At 42.8% G+C, this 21,556-nt stretch overlaps 6 protein-coding genes across 6 annotated transcripts; 2 read left to right on the forward strand and 4 right to left on the reverse strand.

Moving 5' to 3' along the window:
- The first annotated feature begins 3,501 nt into the window (after positions 1–3,501).
- Positions 3,502–5,280, forward strand: EAE97_004504 (uncharacterized protein). Its single transcript, XM_038875016.1, has 2 exons — positions 3,502–4,165; positions 4,255–5,280. Exons 1-2 carry the CDS (start codon positions 3,777–3,779, stop codon positions 4,961–4,963), a joined length of 1,098 nt encoding a protein of 365 aa, XP_038734460.1. The 5' UTR covers positions 3,502–3,776; the 3' UTR covers positions 4,964–5,280.
- Positions 5,281–6,695: 1,415 nt separating this feature from the next.
- Positions 6,696–8,150, reverse strand: EAE97_004505 (uncharacterized protein; the record flags this gene model as incomplete). The annotated part of the gene is made up of 1 exon (XM_038875017.1): positions 6,696–8,150. The coding sequence occupies one exon, from the start codon at positions 8,148–8,150 to the stop codon at positions 6,696–6,698; it is 1,455 nt and encodes a 484-aa protein (XP_038734461.1).
- Positions 8,151–9,824: 1,674 nt separating this feature from the next.
- Positions 9,825–11,131, reverse strand: EAE97_004506 (uncharacterized protein; the record flags this gene model as incomplete). The annotated part of the gene is made up of 3 exons (XM_038875018.1): positions 9,825–10,386; positions 10,452–10,576; positions 10,652–11,131. The coding sequence occupies 3 exons, from the start codon at positions 11,129–11,131 to the stop codon at positions 9,825–9,827; spliced, it is 1,167 nt and encodes a 388-aa protein (XP_038734462.1).
- Positions 11,132–11,780: 649 nt separating this feature from the next.
- Positions 11,781–14,436, reverse strand: EAE97_004507 (uncharacterized protein). Its single transcript, XM_038875019.1, has 3 exons — positions 13,691–14,436; positions 12,972–13,618; positions 11,781–12,908 (listed from the first exon to the last, which is right to left on the reverse strand). Exons 1-3 carry the CDS (start codon positions 14,311–14,313, stop codon positions 12,802–12,804), a joined length of 1,377 nt encoding a protein of 458 aa, XP_038734463.1. The 5' UTR covers positions 14,314–14,436; the 3' UTR covers positions 11,781–12,801.
- A 3,110-nt stretch (positions 14,437–17,546) lies between these two features.
- On the forward strand, positions 17,547–19,230 carry EAE97_004508 (uncharacterized protein; the record flags this gene model as incomplete). The annotated part of the gene is made up of 4 exons (XM_038875020.1): positions 17,547–18,280; positions 18,334–18,697; positions 18,787–19,068; positions 19,138–19,230. The coding sequence occupies 4 exons, from the start codon at positions 17,547–17,549 to the stop codon at positions 19,228–19,230; spliced, it is 1,473 nt and encodes a 490-aa protein (XP_038734464.1).
- Positions 19,231–20,379: 1,149 nt separating this feature from the next.
- EAE97_004509 (uncharacterized protein) lies at positions 20,380–21,542 on the reverse strand (the record flags this gene model as incomplete). Its single annotated transcript, XM_038875021.1, has 2 exons — positions 20,380–20,729; positions 20,843–21,542. The coding sequence occupies 2 exons, from the start codon at positions 21,540–21,542 to the stop codon at positions 20,380–20,382; spliced, it is 1,050 nt and encodes a 349-aa protein (XP_038734465.1).
- Between the last annotated feature and the right edge of the window lie 14 nt (positions 21,543–21,556).

The following is a 21,556-nucleotide window of genomic DNA, read 5'->3' on the forward strand; positions in this document are numbered from 1 at the left end:
AGACTTGTTCGTTGCAACTTGCCGGCTTGTAGCTAGAAGCTAAGGACGATATTAAAAAACCCAGAGACGAGAGATGATTGGATGGGAAGTGGGTAGAGATCCAAAAGAATTCCAGCAGGGGAGGAGGAATCATTGGATAAAAGTAAAAAAAGGGTATGAAAGTGCAATAGGGACGATCTTATTAAAGTAGACTAAGCCCCATTGAGCACGGGCTAGTCCCGAGTAGGTATTTCTTTTCCTCTGTGTCGAACAGATGAAATTGTATGATTGTATGAAGTGGAAGTGGAGTGACCCTTCAATACCAGGTATTGTGACTCTGGGATGTGAAGCGATCACGAAATTCTATGTGGATGATTGACCGAGTGAGGGAGGAAGTGATGATGAGGAGAGGGAAAGAAATACATACGTATGTGCTTGAAATGCTCAGATGAATATATAATATATGAGTGTGAGGATATGAATAAACGTCTCATTTAGAAGACATTATTTACAATGATTGAAGATGTGATGTGGTTCTCATCTGTTTGTTGCTTGTGCTTCTACTACCATGGCGGCTTGCTCATCACAAAGGCAAAGAGAGAGGGTTTGAGATGAATGGAAGCGGTGGCATGGATTATTTCCAACGGACCTGGTACCTCAGGTTACAGGTCGTAAGGTATGCGCATGACAAGCAGCCCCCCTCCAAAACAGCAATGAAAGTCATGGCATGGTAATCAAGGAACATCTATACTTTACTTCATCCACATCTACATCCACATCCACATTCACATTCACATTCACATTCACATTCACATTACATCCATATCCACGTCCACATCCACATCTAAATCACAATCTACTCGGGAATCCAATCTATACAATCCTGTGCTACTATACCATCGATACGACTGGACAACACTTCATCATTGATCCCATCCAAGACTTGTCAAAAAGCATCCTATCAATCTGGAGATCATGTACCACTCACTCACCCACCCACCTACCACCTTACTATAATAAACCTACCAGGGGTCAGACGGGCGGACACGGGGATTCAAAAGAAACGAGAGAGCTTCGAAGAGACCGGTACAGTACCATACAGAGAAGTAGAAGCCAAGCCGAATCGACAATTGACAATTGACAATTGACAAGGGATCCAAAATTTACAATTGGAAGTGTGATCGTCTGCCCTATCGAAAATCGAGATGCAGATGCATGTACAGTAATAAGTACGAAGTAGTATGGGTAGTATATGAAAGGTCTATCTATCTATTTATCTATCTATGGCTTGAGTCCACAAACCGCTTGAGAATGATAGGATGATTAATAAATAATGGAGACAAGAGGAGGGAAAAAAGATCCCCTTCATTTCGATGTCCATACATGAAACTAACCATCTGGAGATTCCCATTCCCATTTCCATTTTCATTTCTATTCCTATTTCCCATTCCCTTGATCCTGTTCTTTGATGCTTTTCTTTGTTATTTATTTTCCGAATCTTTGTTGATTGTATGATGGATGATCTGAAGAGATGACACGAAATGATAAAGCCGACAACGAGATCGATTACCTTATAACACATCCAACCATTAACCGTTCGAATTTGGAAAAAATCTGAATCTTGAAAATGACGGATTTGGTGTCAATGTCCTGACTGAGTTTACCTAGGTAGTATTAGTATAGTATAGTCTAGTGTAGCAAGTCTAGTATCGCAAGTATACTTGGCTTTCTCACTAACCTTCCAAAACTCTTTGACTGACTATGAGATTATCTGGTTAAGTAACGGGAATTTCCTCGAGTCAAATTTGGTGGTTACATATCACACACTAAAGAATGGAGATCTTGGCTAGAACTAAATAAATGGAGTCTTTTCTTGAACTTTCTTCTAGACCATTAAAGGCTTAAAATATTGGCTGAAGATGCTTCCGTACATTTCAGAATGCATTAAGTGATAGGCGAGCTGGATTCGAGGACCTAGCAGGTAGGCTCGGTAGGGTGTACTACTTTTACTAGGTACCTAGCATGTACAACGGCGTACGATATGTAATGCTTGCTTGCTTACTTGCTTGCTTACTTGCTGGTCTGCTTGCCTCTTGCCTTTTAATAAAGGTGGTGGGATAGAATGGGGTGGCGATGGTCGGTTTGTTTGAAAGTTAGATAGATGCTAAAAGATGTGCGTGTGCGTGTGCGTGTGTGTGTACCTGGTATGTGTGTGTGACAAGAGAAATGCCTGTCAATAACAAATATACATTATCATTAGTTAGTTATCCTATTCTTATATAGTATTATTTTTAGTTTCGCATGAAGAAATGCTACCACGTAAGGTAAAGCACGAGTGTGGAATATCCCCAACAAAAGGAAAGAGAGAGAGAGAGAGAGAGAGAGAGAGCTCGGATGAAAGATCCATGGAAGTACGACAACAGTTTGTTCCTGTTCCCGTTGTTGATCAACGTCTCATCCCCGAGTAAGATTCATTCCTATTTGTACTGGTCGGAGCATGTTAATTCTTTACATTGAATGGATGAATGAAAGACAATTCAGATGATTCAATGCTCTAGTGATGAAGACTTGTAACAGAATACTATCTACTACCTACATACCTACATACCTAGGTACAGTATTCCTACACGCACGACTTTACGCTGGTCTCGGGGATCACAACCTACATAGCAGACATGTAACTTACCTCCAAGATCAACGCTTTTCTCTCCATCTTTCTTCCTTGACTAATAAGAATAAGGGACGGAAGTGCGAAACAAACTCAAGAGTTAGCAGCAGAAGACAATTGATGAACGACTCGCTAGAAGTACTAATAGGTATTAGGTAGAATATGATTTTTATAAAATTAAATCCAAATACTGATGCCTAGGCGTGATGGTGATGCACAGCAGTAGTTCAAATGTGATCCCCTGCCCTGAGGTTCCAAATATTACGAGTGATGGGAATATAACCATAACATTCTTTCCCTTTGCCTTTGCCTTTGCCTTTCCCTTTCCCTCTCCAACGTGACACAAATACTACACCGCGAATCTATTCACATTATCGATAGGTACGAGGGTACATACCGAGGTAGGTAAGGTAAGGTATACCTAGTATGTGGGCGAGGTGGGTTAATTCAGGTACGTGGAACTTTCAACTGTATCACCTAGGCACCATACCAAACCCCATACATCATTCTTACTTGCGCATATACGATTCACGATTCTTTCTTTACTCTGTGCATTTTCCGGTACCGCCTCTCCCCTCTCTTCTCATCAAAAGTGTTGGTTGACAAGCTGCATCTATATCCATCACACGCATAAATAATTTAAAAAAATCGACAATCTGGATGAACTTCTGCCAATCGTACTTCGCCCACATTTTCGGAATTTCTACCCGGCATGTTTCTGGCCAGGAATCGACGGAGTAAGTTGAGGCTAGTCACGAATCGGGCTTAGCACATCTCCATAGCCTCACACCCTTCACGTGGCTTACAATTTTTCAAAACATGCAGGTGCCGGATCTTATTCTCTCTTGCTTCAGCCTTATGTTTGAGGCTGGATGTTCTGAGTCTACAAGGCCGAAACAATTTAAGTGGTCTGTGCTTAACATCCTACCCTGATTGGATTTCATGACACTTTATTTTTGTGAAGGGAAAGCTTGATGAAAATCACCAAAGCTTTATTTTATTGAAGATATACCTAATATATCGTACGTCAACCTTCGAGACTGCAGATCCCCATACCTACCTACCTACCTACTTATCAAGGAGGAAGTGTCTAACATTACTTCTACGGTATTTCTATACGCTCATAAATATGCCACCAAGATTAAATATTCCTCCAGTGACGAGGATACTACTCATCGCATTACTATCTGAATCCATTCTGAGTGCCGCAATTCGATACAAACAATGGAATAAGGAAACCGCCGCAGAGCTTCACGTAGTAGTTCCATACCTCTCGCTCGTCCCTCAATTATCCTTTGTATATCCCTGGACGTTTTTGACAACGACATTGGTGGAAAATAATGTGTTTACGCTGGGGATCGCTGGAGTGACGTTATTTTATGGAGGAAGATATCTGGAGCGAGCATGGACGTCGAGGGAATTCGCAAAGTTCATTGTAGTCGCATCACTCATTCCTAACCTTTTGACCTTTGGGACTTTGGTTTTCTTCTTTGCTATTACGGGTGATATGAGCTGGGCGTGAGTTACTCAATTTTGATACATTTTCTCTTTGAAATCGCATCTGTCCATCTATCTACTCCTTCAATCAACTAACACCTCAGCAAAAGTCTTAGCTCAATAAACGGAACCATCCCCCTCCAAATCTCCTTCCTAATCGCCTTCTCTCAACTCGTACCAACCCACACCGTCACCCTTTTCAAAGGCATCCTCTCTCTGCGTGTCCCTCGCTTCCCCGCCCTCCATCTCCTCACCATCCTCACCCTCTGCGCCATCCAACTCCTCAGCATATCCTCCCTCTTTCTCGTCTCCTACGCTTTCCTCGCCTCCTACACCTACCTCCGTTTCTACAAATCTGCCTTCCCCGACCTCGACTTCAATCAATCCCCCACTCTCCGTGGCGACGCTTCCGAAACCTTCGCTTTCGCAGAATTCTTCCCCGGTCCCCTCAAACCACTCATCGCTTCCCTCGCAGATACAATATTCAATACTCTCGTCGCCCTCAAAATCTGCACTCCCTTCTCTGCAGCAGATGTCTCAGCCAGCAGAGGCGATTCCTCATATATTCCACAAAGAACTGCCCCCGGCGGCGCAAGAGCAGAAGCAGAAAGAAGAAGAGCCCTAGCTCTCAAAGCCCTAGATCAGAGATTACACGCTGCGAGCAGTAAGAATGTACCACCGCCCGCTCCCTCGGGTCCGAGTATCGCGACGCAACCGCAGCCCGGAACACAGACGGCGATGACGAGTCAACAGGGGGGATTGTTGGGCGAAACAAATTATGTGCCTGAGGGACATGATGAAAATAAGGGGGGTTCGTGATGAGGTTTGGAAATGAGGGGTGAGAGAAGATTCTTAATGGGAATGGATAATGAGTAGAAGCTTTTTGATAGAGTTATGAGCTAAGGTTAATGCGGATGAATTTGTCTCGGGTATGGATACTTGGACTCTGCATACTGGCTTTGGTGATTACCTGGGTGGGTGGATACTTTGTCTTTGTTTCATGGTTCTATGGCATCCTGTTGGACTTTGATTGTATTCTAAGTCTCTCTCCCAGTTCAGTTCTTCAACCGAGCATCCGAAATGATTATATCTATGATACCCACTACTATACTATATACATATACCATATTCATTCATTCATTCATTCATTCAGTCATTCAACCTCTCTCTCTCTCTGTGTGTGTGTGTGTATATGAATATTCAATAAGTAGCTAATTCAATATATACTATGCGGATATCTCATTCTTGGCTGGGTATCTATCTATCTATCTATTCGTAAAAGTATTTTCTTTCTTGGTATGATGTGGGATGTGTGTTTTGATTGGATTGGATTGAGTATTGGGGTTTTGGTATCGGGGTTTGGTTTTTTGCGTTTGTGAGGGTATAAATGTACCTGTAAGGTTACTTGTGAGATTTGTTTCTCAATTGTTGAGTGATGGGCTGGTGGGTGGGTGGATAGGGGGGTAAGTATTTATTTAATATATCTCCTCTTTTGGCGAGGTGAGTGGATAGGGGGAATAGGTTGGTGGAGGGATAGGTTGATAGGAGGGTAAAATGGTAGGGGGGTAAAGTAGTATGATGGGAGGCTAGGAAGGTTTGAGGTTTGAGTACTAGATTGGAGATTGAGAGATGGTTGAGGAGACATGCATGTGGGGATATAGAGATAGATGAGATAGGTAGTATGTATAACTTTTAGGATGAATATAGAGTCGCTAGGATGAGCGCATGTGAAAAGCGGGCTTGAAAGTTGAAAGATGGTCGGGGAGATGAGAGGGAGTAGATGAGTAAGTATATGAGAGAACTTACAAAAGAGAAGAGGTAGAAGTAAGAAAGGAGATAGAAGATACGCTAACCGAGAACGAGGAGTTGAATAGCAACAATGTACGGGAAGTCCAAAGTTCTTGTATGCTAAATGAAGAGATAATTGTGAGATGTTGAGTAACGATTGGGATTTGGGATTGAGTGCATATAATAGCGTCGGTGTAGCAGGGAACTTTGTTATGGGAATCTTGATAGGTGGTTTATTCTACGGAGATTTAAGGGGAAGGATGTGCTTCGATTTAGAGGAAGATGGGAGGTATAGAAGTGTTGTGATTTAGATTGTACTTACTATGTAGGTGTGAGAAGCCAATGAAGTTGCTGGATACATCCATTGCATCCCGGCAAGAAAAGTTCACATAATCAAATACACGTGAGGTTTCACCATAGTAGAGCAAATATAAGTTTGCATTGCTATTCATTGATTGTTGTACATATTAATCTTGGATTCTGAGAGAAAGCCAGTGATAGTTATGCACTTCGGTGCGAACCAACTCTCGATATCTTCGTGATATAGACAAATAATTAGGAAAGATACAATTTATTATGCTGGAGAAACAGGAAATGATCCTGGATCATGGGCATCCTCCATGAAAATCTTGTTTTGTGTATGTCCAGCGCCATATTTTATATGTCGTTACAGGAATTATCAAAATGAGCCTTCTCACTCCATAATACCCTCATCGTCTTCATCATCGTCTTCGGCATCGTCTTCGGCATCGTCTTCGGCATCTTATTCATCGTAATCGTCAATATACTGGTCATAATCGTGGGGTTCTAAAAGATCCTCGTAATCATACATATCATAATCGTCGCTCTCGATATCCTCAGCACTATCATCACTATAGGTTTCGTATCCTCTGTCCTCCGACTCTCTAGTAACGCTGGCCCAAAGCTCGTCCATGGTTACGCATTCGTCTCCCGCTGGCATACACTTCTTGATGACACGGTGCTGTAGTAATTCGCCCAGAGAACTTGACCGAGTTCCAGTATATGTTTCGGAAAGCTTTATTGGATAAGTCTGGTCTTCTTCTTCACCATCCCAGCCCTCATGCCAAACACCAGTGAAATAACAAGACTTGAGCTTCAAATCAGTTTCAAGTGTATTAAAAACATTACCCCAACCAGGACAATTGCTCGCCATCGTCATTGTGTCAAGTGACAAATGTTCTAGTGTACCCGCATGCTTTTGAAGAAACTCCGAGAAAAAGCCTTTGGCGCACGAGAAATGACGAAGGTCAAGACTGCGTAGCTTTGGGAAATTACCAGTGCTTCTGACTAACGCCTCCAAGGGGATTGGCACCATTGATATTTCTTCAGGTTCCCCCAAATCGATACGAAGACTCTCCAGATTTGAGGCGAGAGATAAGAATTGTGTAAGGCGAGTAACAAGTCCATTGATGCGGGCGTGCCATTCTTCAAAGCTGACTTTGATGGTAATGTCAATATGCTGAACATGCTGCAAGGCAGAAAGCGCCACATCGGTGCTGCTTATTGGCGTCGCGCCGAAGAATGCCAAAGGTAGAGCTGTGGCTTTAAAAGTCGTAAGTTTTACGCCAGCGAGGCTAGCAGCAAGAAGTATCGCGTGTAACCTCTCGTACTTATAGGCAGTACAGCTCTGGCTCGAATCAAGGCTGAACATCTCCTTACAAAGATATGCCTTGCAGTTGTAAGAGTGTATGAAATGATCAGATGGTAATCCGGCGTCATCCAAGACGATCTCATTGAAATTTGGGAACCTTGAGATAGCTTGTGCGAAGGCAACGATATCGTAGTCTACCGCTTTCAAGTAGACTTCACGCTGGCGAATGTGGTTGTACAGCTCATACCCCTTGTCCAAGTCTTCTTCGTCGAAGGGAGGCATAGGTTTCAGCTCCTCAATTATACAATTGATGTATTTGTCCTTACAAAGAGTTCGCAAGGTCCGTGGCTCATACAATATGCTTCTGACATGCTTCGAAAGATTTGGTTGCTTTGATATATTCAACAAGTTACTGAAACTTTTCTCCGTGAACATGACATGCAAATCTTGAACGAGGTTCTTAGACGCGACCTCAGCACAAACTTTATTCGTCAATCGAAAATTGGTCAAGTCTTCGCGGCAAAGAGATTCGCAGACAATGACAAGAAGTTCTGTAGCTAAGACATCCGTAATTGACTTGCCGATGTAGAGTATTGAAGTCGCCATGGTCAGAGAATTATAGATTCAATATTTGGTAATAAGGAGGAGTTTGTTGTATGTGTAAAGGCTTGAGAAGAGGTAAGATAAAGAAAATCTTTTATTCCGTACAGCTTGGGAGGTTGTGAAGGCTCAAACGCAACTCCTGAACCTCTGTTGAATAAGGTTGTGGAGGTGTCGATGTTCAGAAACTTGAAGACATTCCAAGCAACTTTATATTTATTTATGCGAGTAAAATAAATGCTACGGCCGCGCGATACATAGAAGTGAATTTCGCGAAACCACGCGTAATTTCATATGAAATTGCTATTGGCGTACCATAGAGAAGAGCATTGAGAATTTCTCTGCCTTTATGAAATTATGCTTTGTTAAACCCTGGGATTCGTTCATTATTCTATGTCAAAATCATCAAATTCTATACTTCAAGTTAGCTCTCCAAGTGAGATCTTTATGAAGGAATCATAACTCACGTTCCCTCTTCATTCGATTCATCGCGCCGTTGTTCCTCTGTCCTTTCTGATCAATCATAGAGTTCGACTTGATTCACTGTTGGCCTGCCCTATGCCATTTTCAATATCCACCGAGTGTCATTTTTCTCTCCTTTCTTGTTTCCACCTTGGAGTCTAACTCTTTCGTCACTCCAAAGGCAATAAGATGCAGGAAGAATATCCACACTTCTACAATTTTGAATAAGATATATTATCATCACCGCATCATCGAGCTTTATTCATTACCAATCACGACCTGAATCAAGCCGACAGCCTTGAGCCTCGATACTTTCCTCATGTTCCGGAACATGATATAGTAAAACTTGAGACCGCGGATAGAGAAACGACCAGGCAAGTCTACAAGAGTGCGCTCTTGCTAATGTGGCAGATTATCTGGTTCTGCTGAGGAGTATCACGGTGATGAAAGCATCGTATTCTGTCGCGAGAGCAACAAGCATCACCATCAGCACATCTATCAGAAAGCACCCAGAAAGTATCGCACAGTTAGAAAGATAGAAAATAGCAAGTCAGTCGAAGAGAAGTCGTCCAAATCGAGACTTTATTCGGAGCAACTTCGGATCGATAAGTTCGCTCCCCCAATCAACCAACCACCATTGAAACTCGTGACTTTCTCACACTCCCGAGCTTATGTTGCAGATCTGATTTGGGTGTTCTTAATCCTTCGATCCTTCCACAAGCCGCAAAAGTAACACAACAAAAAATGGAAGCACCGAGAAGGGAGTGGTCAAGACTTGGAGAGAAATCAAAAATCAAAAATCGTATACCTCGACGATAATTCGATATTAAAATGGTCAATCATTATTTCTTTTTACTCGTTACGATGGCATTGATTTGAGCTCAATGAAATACATAATGTCTCAAAATTCACAGGATGAAATCATGAGATTGAACTTTAATTGGATTATGAAAAGGAGGTCTTTGAAGCCCCCTTTATATTCTTAGCAGGCTCAAGGTTCAACATTTTCGCTGTCTTGTGGAGAATGACAGAATGACACTATCTTAGTATTATGATATAACCGTTTCTTACTCCAAGATCACTTTGACATTGCATCTCCCTTTATATCGCGGCCTTGGTGACCCTTCGATACCTCCGCTTAACAACAATCAAACCCATTTTTGCAAACAATACCAGAAGTAGTAAGCCCTGATCATCCTGAATGATTCGAGCATCAATTCACATATCATCGTTCAGCTCAAAAATGCACCATGCAGGGTAAGGTTGCACTGTGTCAAGGGTCTCATCATCCCCATTCTGAGAAGAGACTGAAGCGCCTACCAAGCCGGCCACAATCATAGCATTGACATTCATGTCTCCACTGATCCGAACGTTAACCTCACACTTTCCAGTAGGTATATCCTGAATTTTGATTATTGGATATTTAGGAGGCTCCCTGGTTGAAAAAGTGTTCTGTCCTGAACTCCTGTCTCCTCCTTGCCAGTCACCGTCTTCATTGAAGAGACAGAAAACTGTAAGCCACCCGGTTAAGCTTGATCCGCCACTTAAATTGTAAACATGAACGATTTTTGACCAAAAGTCAACTTGGGCTATGGCTCCAGGATTTTCGAAGGTTAGTATCATATTTTGGATTACCGGAGCAAGCATCTCCTTCCAGTGTATCAATTCTTGATGGGCTGGCCCAAAGAATTCAAGCTTATCCAGCCGGCGAAGAATTTCTTCCCAGTCTGATATCTCTCCGAGTAATGTGACGGTAGGTATACCACACAAAATTTCACACCTAACAAATTAATATACATTATGGTGCCTCATAGGATAAAAGGTTCGGGCAGTGCGGTGACGTACCTATAATCGAAGTACTTTTTCATGGCACTCATCATTACTGAGCTACATACGATGTTGTCGATACGTGTCGTGGTCGAAAATGCCGGTAAAATCCATGACTGGAAGCTCTTATCCACGATATTGTCCTAAATACAAACCAATGACGTGTAAGCTAACATGATATGTGACTTGGTACAAGAGCGTAGTAAAAATACACATACCTGGATCATGTTGGCCATTTCAGTAGTGAAACTCGTGAAGTCGAAATGATTCTGAACAACAACTAGCTCCTTTTTCCCTTCATGCGCCACAAAGAAGGAACGTAGTTCCTCAGAATGCTTATTCACATAAAATGAAAACTGAGTCACAATAGCGATCCAAATATCGTCAGGACGAAGGACAAGGTGGCGATGCTGATTGTACGCCTCGAGACAGGTATGCACCAAGCCGTTACCAGATGGGAGAATCTTACTCGCGATCTCTTCGGTGAGTGTCGATTGTATTATAGTACTGTTGGATTTTGAATCTTTCGGCGCCTTGGGCTTTTTCGGGGCCAAGTCCTGGAGTAAATCACGCAAGAATGACCTATCTGGATCTTGAACCGGGACTGCGTTCGTTTTGAAACCAGGCTGTGGAAGATCGCGCCAGTTTGGCTTAAATGCTTCTGCATCATGCTTCGCGACTTTGATGGTTACTGGCATTGCCAAACTAAAGGGTCCTTGGAACCTTCGACTTGTAAATTTGGATTAATGAAAGATACTCTGTTGCAGTACGAACTTGTCCCTCGTCTATCAGTGTGTTTATATAGAATTCCACTTCTATTCATCTGACGTCAGCTTGACGATGGTACGTAGCCCCCAAGAGTTTTCGAACTTTCCAAATTGTGCCTAGAGTAGGGTATCATCAGATATCCCTCCCCGGCAAGAGATGCACTTTGCCTCATAACCACATTCAGCTGACACGACCGTTTTCGTACGCAAAGATGTTACATTTTCCAAGGAGGCTATCGAAATATCTCATTTTTGAGTAGGTCCCTAAGAACTTTGATCTTGAAACCAGATTAAATCGTTGATTTAAGTTAAGCTTTAAGCTCTGCTAGCTACGTCGTCAAAGTTGATGATGAGCATGTACACCAGGATTTGGTATCAGGCTAGGCATCGATGGTACAATAGTGGGATTCGGTAAAATCGGGTGGTGGAGACTTTCTGGCTCGGCGTCTACGAGGAACCCCACTGTCTGCTAGTATCTGCCTATTTTCCTCGTATTCCGATTATCTCAATTTGATAGAATATGCATGTACTATTGAATCAGTCTATCAAACTATTTCTACGTGAGGATTTATATGGTGAGTATCTAAGAACTACAAGACTGTCGATTTCCGAAGACCAGATGACAGACTATCAGATGATATACCATCTTAATAAGGAGGTTTCCCTTCGCGTATACGTTATTTACTGCTTGGAACGTCTTGTTTCGACTGTCTAAAAATCCGATTATGAAGCCGAATTCTCCTCGCATTGAGAACTCCCAATCGAAATACCCAAAATACTAGGGAAAATCGCAATGCCAAATCTGGGGACTCAGTATTCGAGTAACTCTGACCTGAAAATATCAGAACGTGGTGTACATACCAATCGCATCTCAACTCCTTGTTTGTTTCCAAAAGGTAACAAGGAACAGTTCGAGTTCTGATCCAAGAATGGGCGAGTGCCATCGAAATTAGGCTATCCAACGTATATATCACTCTTCTTTGGCTCCAAACCACTAAATTTCTTCGATCTTGTTTCTCTTCTTCGTTCCATATTCTAATTTTCCCTGATTATCACGTCGACACCTAACCGCTATTGCCGAAAAGTAACAAGGATCTAGATCATCGTGACAATGCGTCGTACTTTGAGCAACCTTTTCTTCGCTTCTCCAGTAAGGTTATCTGTGCCCCGATTTTTAATAGATGTACTGAAGCTCCTTAGTCCCAAAAGTTTTATTGCCAAAAGGCAGTAAGATCGCAGATAGCAAGCTTCCCGGCTAACAACACTCACTTGTTATGCTGGTGCCTAAAGGCGATCATGGTTGGTAGAGCATTCCCTAAAAATGGAGTATACGTAGCATAAACTCCTGAAGGGAAGGACCCAGAGCTACCTGCAGTGGGATGGTAGTTGTAGATATGGAAGATCAAGAGGTTGGAAGAGAAAGAGGGAGATAACAGATCCTTAGTGGATATCCTACTAGCATACTTTCGAGACTAGCGACTTGTTTTCATATTTAGAGAATATGAAAATATGGAAAAATGAGGATGTATGTTTTCGATATAAGTCAACTCCGATATCAATTATCCGACTGACTCTGGCTTGGAAGTTTCCAATTTTCCAGATCAAGATTCTTCATAAACCGAGTTTCCGAACATGGAAACTTTGTCGTATTCCTCAAAGTGGAATGCCCAAGTACTCATAGCGTTGATTTGATTATCACCTCTCGAGCCTACACACAAAATTAGTCTTATGAATATCTTATCTAAAGGCCCCCCAAGAAGGAAAAACTTACTCTTTACTCCCACATGTTGCACAACCTGTTTCCCAAGTGCCAGTCTTTCCATACCCTCTTTTTCCGCATAATCCTCAATCATCAAATCCGTCTGGCCACTTTTCCTTCCCGTCAAATAACTCCTCAATCCCTCCACCTGCTCCCTCGGAAAAACCATAGCCTGTGTACAGCATCCTCCACTATTCATCTTCACCACGTCTTTCCCTCTGAATTCCCACCACGGCAAGTTGTGTTTCCCAACCATGAACCCCAGAGTTATGAAGGCTGGTACAACCACCACTCCTATAACAAAAATCGTCCAGTTATCCAACCAACCTCCCATTTCCCTTTTCTCGCCGATTTTGCTTCGTATAAATATAAGAGCAGTAATTGTGCAGAGAGGAGCAGCAAAAAACAGCAGAAAATATCTATGCCGATACCAAAAATCTACCTCTTCGCTCCACGGTTGAAACGTTTCTGTGTAGAAAAGTCTTAAATATATCCAATTATAAAACTTATCTCCAGGGCTTTGAGAGAGATACTCGATTTTATTGAGAGCAGAAATAGTGCGCTGAAACCAGTCATGAGCGAATACAATGTCGTCCTCCATTATTGCTATATAAGGAGCGTGGGTATCGTAGCAGCGGCTTAACGCGTATACATAATCGCTAGTGTGTTGTTAGTTCTTGGAAGCTGCTAACCAGCTTGGCATTTTAAGTTCCAAAGAAGAGAAAACTTACAAAACTCCTTTAATCTGCCATTCCTTTTGCTTCATCAATTCCTCTAGCCACTCTCTCCTCTCCCCTCCAACTTCATATCCACCAAAATCATCTACTACTCTCCCCAGCCATTCTTCCTCCCATAACGGATGAACACTTGGATCCATGTCTGCAAATAACACATAAATCCACACACTCTTTCTTTCCTCCTCACTTAATCCATCTATCATAGTTCCTAGCGCTGCATCGATATATTGTCTTCCTTCATTCCTATCCTGCATGTCGCGTTTAATGGTTACGTATGCTATACACATATCCGGAACCTCTGTATCGCCATCTCCATCTGAGTCTCCCGAAAGATTTGAAGTAGAATTACTGAACAAAGATGTTTGATTGCTCTCGACCAGATCGTCTAGAAATGATAACCCAGAGGATTGGCGTCGATAAGAATAGTCTTTTTCATAGACATGTGTGCTATCGAAAAATGCAGAGTGTGGGTCTCGCCAATAAATATGACGAAAAAACGAAAACAACAAGAGCCAGATGGCGGTGCTGGTTAGGAAGGTGAGGAAGGCGTTTCGGCTTGGGATGAGCGCATTAGGGTGTGGGAGAGAAAATTTGCGGAGGGAATTAGAATAATGCATGATATAGAAGAAATGTTTATTGCGTGTAATGGAATGACGAAAATCTTTACAAGTAAAAGCCTCTGGGTGAGCGGAAGGAACTATCCTAATCCTAATTTGTCAGGAACTTCATTCACTCGATGTCTAATTTGCATTTAAACACGAAATCTCAACCATAAGATTGAAAGGCTCGAATCATTCACTTAAGAAGTATTGTATTGAACAAACACAAAGTTTGCGATTCATAGACGGGAGGATGAATACATGACAAACAAGACTCAGCCTGAAGGTAAGCACTTGCATGGTGGTGTTGTGGGTATTTTATATGTATGCAGGATCAAAGGCAGGCGCATAACATTTTATACGGTAAAAGCTAGGATACTGACATAAAGAAATCTTGGCGCTTATACCATGTTACATTTGAAATAATTCGAAGGATGGAAAGTTGAGATTTGCGAAGAGATGTCGCTGGACGGTTAAATTGAAATGCCCCAATTTGTTCGTAATCGTGGATGTATTGTTGGTGGCTCGATGCTGTGCATAGCCTCTTTTGTAGGACCGGAATGTGCAGTAAAAATTATGTGATTACCCGGTCGTATCTTCAAATGTTGGTTCGACTAGAACGTAATCTTGATGAAGAATTACCAATAATCAGTGGCCGCTTCTCTTCTTGGGATTATTTACTGGGAGAAGAGCTATTTAGTCTCCATTTTGAAAGGCTTCATTGCAATTCCTTTCGTCAACAACTCCAATACTCCACAACCCTCGAGGTGCCCTGAATTTGCCAAATTTATATCATATGAAGCTCTTGAGTGCTTCCTCGCGGCTCACAGTAACTCATCGTTGCTCTACACGAAACGTAATTTTCTACCAAGAATTTCTACATCTAGTGGTAAAAGTCGTGAGCAGTGGCAATGCCAGAAGAAGATTCCTAGAGTAGTTAGCATTTTAATTAACCGTAAAGTCAAGAATAATATTTTAAGAAGACCACGAATTGACAGAGCTCTACTCAAGTATTGAAAATTAAATGTGTAGAACCCCTAGTGCTAGAAGGGTGGAAGAGTTCTGTAGTCGTGCGCCTGGTAGTACCGGTTCAACAGACTCAAGCCGTCACAAATACACCTCAAACTTCTGATAAAGGCTGGGGAACTAAGAATTTTTTTGGAGGCCAGTGAAGCCAAAATAGACAAATGACCTTGATGTTGATGCAACTTAATATGCTCAACACAAGAATAAGAGAAATCAGGAACATCCCCAGAGGAACTTCTGGCACCCACTGGAGTGAATTTTTTCTCGACTTTTATTGATTCGCAATGTCTGAAGGTTTTGATGATCGATATCGAAGTATTTTTTTGAGCCCGAGGAAGCATCGCTGCAACAATAGAAGATGAAGATGGACCTTGAAAGGGACTAGTGGTCGTACGTCCAAAGGCATGTAGTGAACAGCAGATTTCATGAGCTTCCCCAAGAACTTCTAATTATCTGACGGGTCGTTATTGCCAGTCGTACATCGGAATCGATCTGGGTGCTGAAAATGATAATAAGATTACCTATTGCAGAGCGATTTGGCAAGGTGGGACTCACTTGATTCGACACCCACAAGGAAGCCATATCCCGCGTTTCTTGATACGTCTTCCTTCGTATCTGTTCGACTGAGCCAGAACACTCGCTTGTAAGAATTTGAACCTGAGGCAGGGCCATTTCTTCTTCCAAGACAGGGAAGATTGTCTCAGATCTTGACAAAGGAATGGCATTTCTGCTTTCAAACCATTGCGATTACGCATAGACTAGTACACCAGAGCCTCGCATTTCCTGTGGGGAAAAGTCCCTAAGTCCACCTTTAGATGCGACGGTGTCGCACAGGGTTCCCTAGGCTTGATAAAGCTCATAAGGACCATTGGCGCTAAAGCGTAAATGGTAGACACGAGCACAACTAGAGCATAAGTAGAACCGAGATTTAAACGAAGGATCGGAATCTGCTGCTTCAGGCCCATGCTTAGATCTCATTGTGGAATGAGAACCAGAGAGTTTGGAAGACCTGAGCCTTAAGTAATAGCCACCAAAACACCATGAAAAGCCATATCCAAGCTTTTGACAAGCTGTCTAAAGACCTATCCTTAAGATCAATGGACAGATTGCTCTGCCTATCTATTGAAGCCTGGAGTTTCTGTATAGACTGGCCTGTAAGAAGACAACCGAGGCCCTGCCGATTTTATAATGGAAGAAGCACTAGAATAAATCGTAAGAGACTCGAATCGGCAAGATCTTGGATCGAGGACCGTGCTAGGATACCTCTTGCAGAGATCATAATACATCCCCCTTGCCCGGACGACAACTCGGAGTATTCTGTGATTCCATCATCGCTAATTGAGCATATCCTGCTGGCTGAGAGAGAGCGTACTGTGATGGCTAAGGTATGTCTCGAGAAGACAGACTGTAGGTCCTTCACCGACACCAGAAATATGATGCTGTGCAGTGTATGCCCACATTTATCGATTTACCCCATGCTTAGTTGTGTTACCCTCGCAACGACTGGACGCCGTTCTAGCAAAGCACAGATAACTTTTTGCAGGGCTATGCTTATTGGTACATTTGTAATTGATAGCATCGACCTGACTGTATCAATATACATTCTTCATCAAAAATACAAACATTTGTGAATAACACTGCATTAGTTTTTAAGTCGAAGACTTTAATATATTATCACTGGCTTAACATATCGTCTGAAACTTATATCAGTAATGTCTCTTAACTCTGGACACTCAAGCTTTGCCAAGAAGCTTGATATGCATTTTAACATGACAACCACAATGCTTGATTGAAGTCAATCTGAAGGACTCGTCGACAGCCCATGGTGAGCCAAAACAACCCTGTGCAAGCCCCACAATGGCATAGCCCTACGGTTTGGTGACCTCGAATAGGCAAAACATTGTCTCTAATGATTACGGCCGCAGGATTCTCCATGCAATTGATAAAAACGCACAGACCATATACACATTTCCATCATTAGTGGGATCAAGCTGAAGCTCCGTCTTCTGTCGGGTCTTGACCAAATGAGGTTTGCAAGATGTTGAGAGTTGCAACCGCCCAGCTCCGTTGATGGATGATCATTTTGAAGATAGTAAGTATATAATAAGAGGTAGAATTGGGCCAAGTATCATTACCTTTCTCAAATCGTCATTGTCTTGCATTTTCATTCCACCAAACAATACTGTATTGTTTTAAATCCTATTAACACAACTTACATTACAACCATGGGCATTATAGTCAAACTCATTGGCTCAGGAATTGGTCTTGTATCAGAAACAATTCACCATCATCGGAACAAGTCCTCATCCAACCTACCACAAGCTTCGTCCAATGGCGAAAGTAGTCGAGCAGCTGCTCAATCAGATCACCAATACAACGATGCCCCTCCTCAATATGTTGAGCTATCCGTAGAAGATGCCGAGAGAATGATGGCAAGAGGCCAAGCTGTTCCAGTAAATGAGAAAGAAAAGCACGAACTCGAAAAGGAATACGAGCACGATGATTCCTCGGACACAGAATCAGAGGAAGGAGACGAGGAAGCTTGGGTTTTGGACGAAGCCGCAGATAAATCTGGCCCAGTCACACCTTCTGAAGAGTCTACACAAGATGCCAATGAGCTTGTCGACGTGTTTGTGCGGAATCACCCACCTCCAGTATATAGTGCCGAGAAACCGAAATTACCCTGTCCGGTCATTCTCCCACAACGCAGACCTAGGGACAAGAAACGCGGTTTTGTCAGAGCATATGCACCAGTGTTGGAAGATTGCGGGATTGATCAGGCTTCTTTCTTGGATTTCTTGAAAACATTTTACCATGCGAGCAAATCTTCTCCGTGGTTGCAAGTTATAAATGCGGCGGCCGGAATCGTAGGATTCGTGCCCGGCCCAATCACGATGGGCGTATCTATTGCTACTCAATTTGCAGTTGGTGTGGCCATGGAGCTACAATCACGATCAAGGTTGGTTCTTCCTATTTCAGCATTTTCACAATGAGCTAATGAGTATTCTACAGGACAAATACCTTCCTCGATAGAATAAACAATGAGTATTTCATGCCTCGTGGTCTTTACTGCTTGATACTTACATACAAGCCCGAATCATCGGAAACTCACTCATCTGTCGATATTACCAAAGCAATTACTTCATCCCTTGATGATACAACTACAGGTTTCAAGAAGACATTGAAGAACATTAAACTATCAAGCGGGACGACATATGGAGAGCTCGAGATGCCAGAAGCAGCACCCTTGATTTTCCCAGCATTGGATCGTATTGCCGAGATTGAGAGGAGTGAAAACTTCCAGAAAAGTAACAAATTCAAGGACAGTGGAAAGTTCGTGACCGATTACTTCGATCGTCGAGCCCAAGCCAAATACGTTAGTTCTCCACTTTCCGCAATTTACCCATCCCCTCAGCTTCCCCGAGGCTTTTCGCTTCACCACAAACTCTAAGCTAACGAAAATAGGCAATGCAAAATCCCACCAGCTCTCTCGCAACGCCTAGACCACAATTTCTCTCCCGCTACTCTGACCCGAATCACCCTGCTAGTAGCGGGTCACTCATCTCCCTCATCACTGGCGGTCATATCAATCCGCAAGCGCGAAAAACGGAGCGAAAAGTTGCGAAGGAAGAAAGAAGGCAGAACAAAAGGATTAGAAAAGCGTACCGAAGAGGAGAAGTCATTACTCCGGAGACGGGATTTAGGAGAAAGAGAAAGCCCGGACTTGTAAAGAGAATCTTACAAAAGGTTAGTTTTGGAGCATCAAATTTCCCCGCTAGTTTTTCATGGAGTGTACACAAAGCTAACTATTTTTAGGATGTGCTTTACCTCATGATTGTGAGTTATGACCGGGGGAGTGCGGAATATCAGGCTGGTATGCAGAGTGTCGTGGAAGAAAGGGGGGCTTAATGACCATGTGATATGCTGTAACGAAAATCATACCGGGTAACCATCATTTTACTCTTTGTCATTTCGACCTTTGAAAAATTTCGGCTGGTCCCCATGCGATGTAAATAATATTCAGGCATCCCTGAATTTCATGACTTCATCTAATTAATATTCAGATTCTTCTTTCATTGTAAGATATCTCCAACGCCGCATTAGTGCTGAGCTACTTACGAAGCATACTACATAGCAGTGAAAAGGTCTCGGGGTGCGGTACACCAAGCAGAAAACATGCCCGAGATCAAATCACATAAAGTGCGCAAAGCTTTTGCCAGTTGACAAATGGCTATTGGAATTATCTCAAATGGTACAGATATAGCTGGATCAGTGGTATTGGCTAGTGATAATCATCACATGGTCGCTGCAGCTCGCGTCCCCTCCCTTACTCTCTCCCGTTCTTTCTCCCGTTCTTTCAGCAGATATATATATTACATTTTCTTTATGAGTAAGTCTAGGCTTCAGGCTCCATGAGTCTCATACCATATACTATCACTGTTTGACATGGATGTATGTTATTTTCACGTGCACTAGTACTATAAAGAAACTGTGTAGGAGGTAGAAGGATCACAATATCGTAGTCGCTATCGTCGCACATAGTCCACGCTTCTAACTACTATCTTTGATTTTGGTGACATTACGAAGCAGTGCTAGCGTATGCAAGATGAACGAATGAGTTTTCATAATCGATGCTGTCATTAAAGGCTATGCAAAGCTAGCTCCATGAACTTGGGTTTCGAGGTCTAGCTAGTAGCTCTCTCATGTTCACATGATTGGCATTTCACTACAGGGGCTGTAGTGTTCAGATTAAAGCACAGGGGAACGCACGCCAGTTGATGAGTAATGATTTGCTCAGTGAATGCTATCTGAGTATCTGAGGTGCAGCCATACTTTGAATAGAGAATGGAGTTAGGCGTTCAACTTGAGAAGCAGCAGAGTCCAAATTTCAAGCCCCAGACACAGATGGAAAGAAAAATCGGAGACATTGTGTCGTTAAATTGGATGAACGTGAGTAAGCGCGAGTATACTGAAATAAAAACAACCAAGATAGTGCCAAGATTTATCAAAATTACCGAAGACATACTTCCATCACTTTCTTCAGAAGGCTCAAAAAAGTTAATCCGTTGGTGGTTCATGAACTGATGATTCGCTCTCACCAATTTCTGCATCTGGAATCGTTTTCTCGTCTTCATAATGGGGAGTATCGGACGGTGGGCGGGATTTCGTGCCGCGGTTGTGAATGGATATTGTGTTGTATTCATTAACAGCGAGTTCAAATGTGCCTGAATTACCATACTGGTCGTACATTGTGGCCGTAGGATAATACCACCAACCAAGATCCCAAATACCCAGTGGACCGGACGTCTTCAAGCGAGTCAGACATAGAGAATTTGCATGCTGTCTGATAACAATATCTCTTGACCAAGCCTTTGGGTGCACCCTTCCATCAGCGTAGTGCGTTAATCCTGTTTTAGATAGGAGAGTCGTTAATCTCTGTCAAATACTTTAGGCGAAAACGAAGTTCGCCATGAAAATAGGAAGGAGGTTTTGAAATGAGAAAGGAAAAAACGAAACTTACCAGCTTTTACCGTCGCCCTACCCCCAATTGGCCACATGTAGTGTAAGTGTGGACCTGCACGATGATATGCTACGCTATTGCGCATTCCAACCACGGGAAAAGTATCACTTGAGTAACCAGTGCGGTCGGCTCTGATGAATGGGTGAACCCTACTTCTGAGGAAATAGTTGTCCTGGTCCCAACCACTACCACTGTCGGTATCTTCTCTCCACCATTCAGAATTGGATAAGGAATATCGAATTTCCTGGTAGCCCCGAAATGCAATATAAGAGTTGTTTTCTGGACTGCGGGTCGTGATCACTTTGCCGTTTGGTTGGGCAATGCGTGCTCCAACGCTCTTGACTTCAGCTCTTGTTGTGCTGACCCAATATCGTTTACTTTGGTCCACCATGAATGGCCGTGTAGGAGGCTCTTCTGCGTCGGCGATAAATCCGGTACCTGGAGGCATTGTGTGTGAAAATTCATTCTCAGCAGAGGTAAACCTCCAAGGGCCGGTGAGCTTCTCGTCAGTGTTGTAATAGTCAACTAGCTCAATTCTCGCTAGCTCTGCCGCTGTCAACATGTATGGATCGTAGTTGGCTGGATTTATTGCCTTGATCAAGACGTTTGCAGCTACCTGCATTTGCCCATTCGCAAATAGAGAAGTGCCGGCCTCACTTGTGTGTATACTCAAGAGTGTTACCTCCCATTGTACAGACATGACTCACGGTATCA

Source organism: Botrytis byssoidea (assembly GCF_014898295.1).
Source record: "Botrytis byssoidea strain MUCL 94 chromosome Unknown BBYS_007, whole genome shotgun sequence".
Lineage (NCBI taxonomy): Eukaryota > Fungi > Ascomycota > Leotiomycetes > Helotiales > Sclerotiniaceae > Botrytis > Botrytis byssoidea.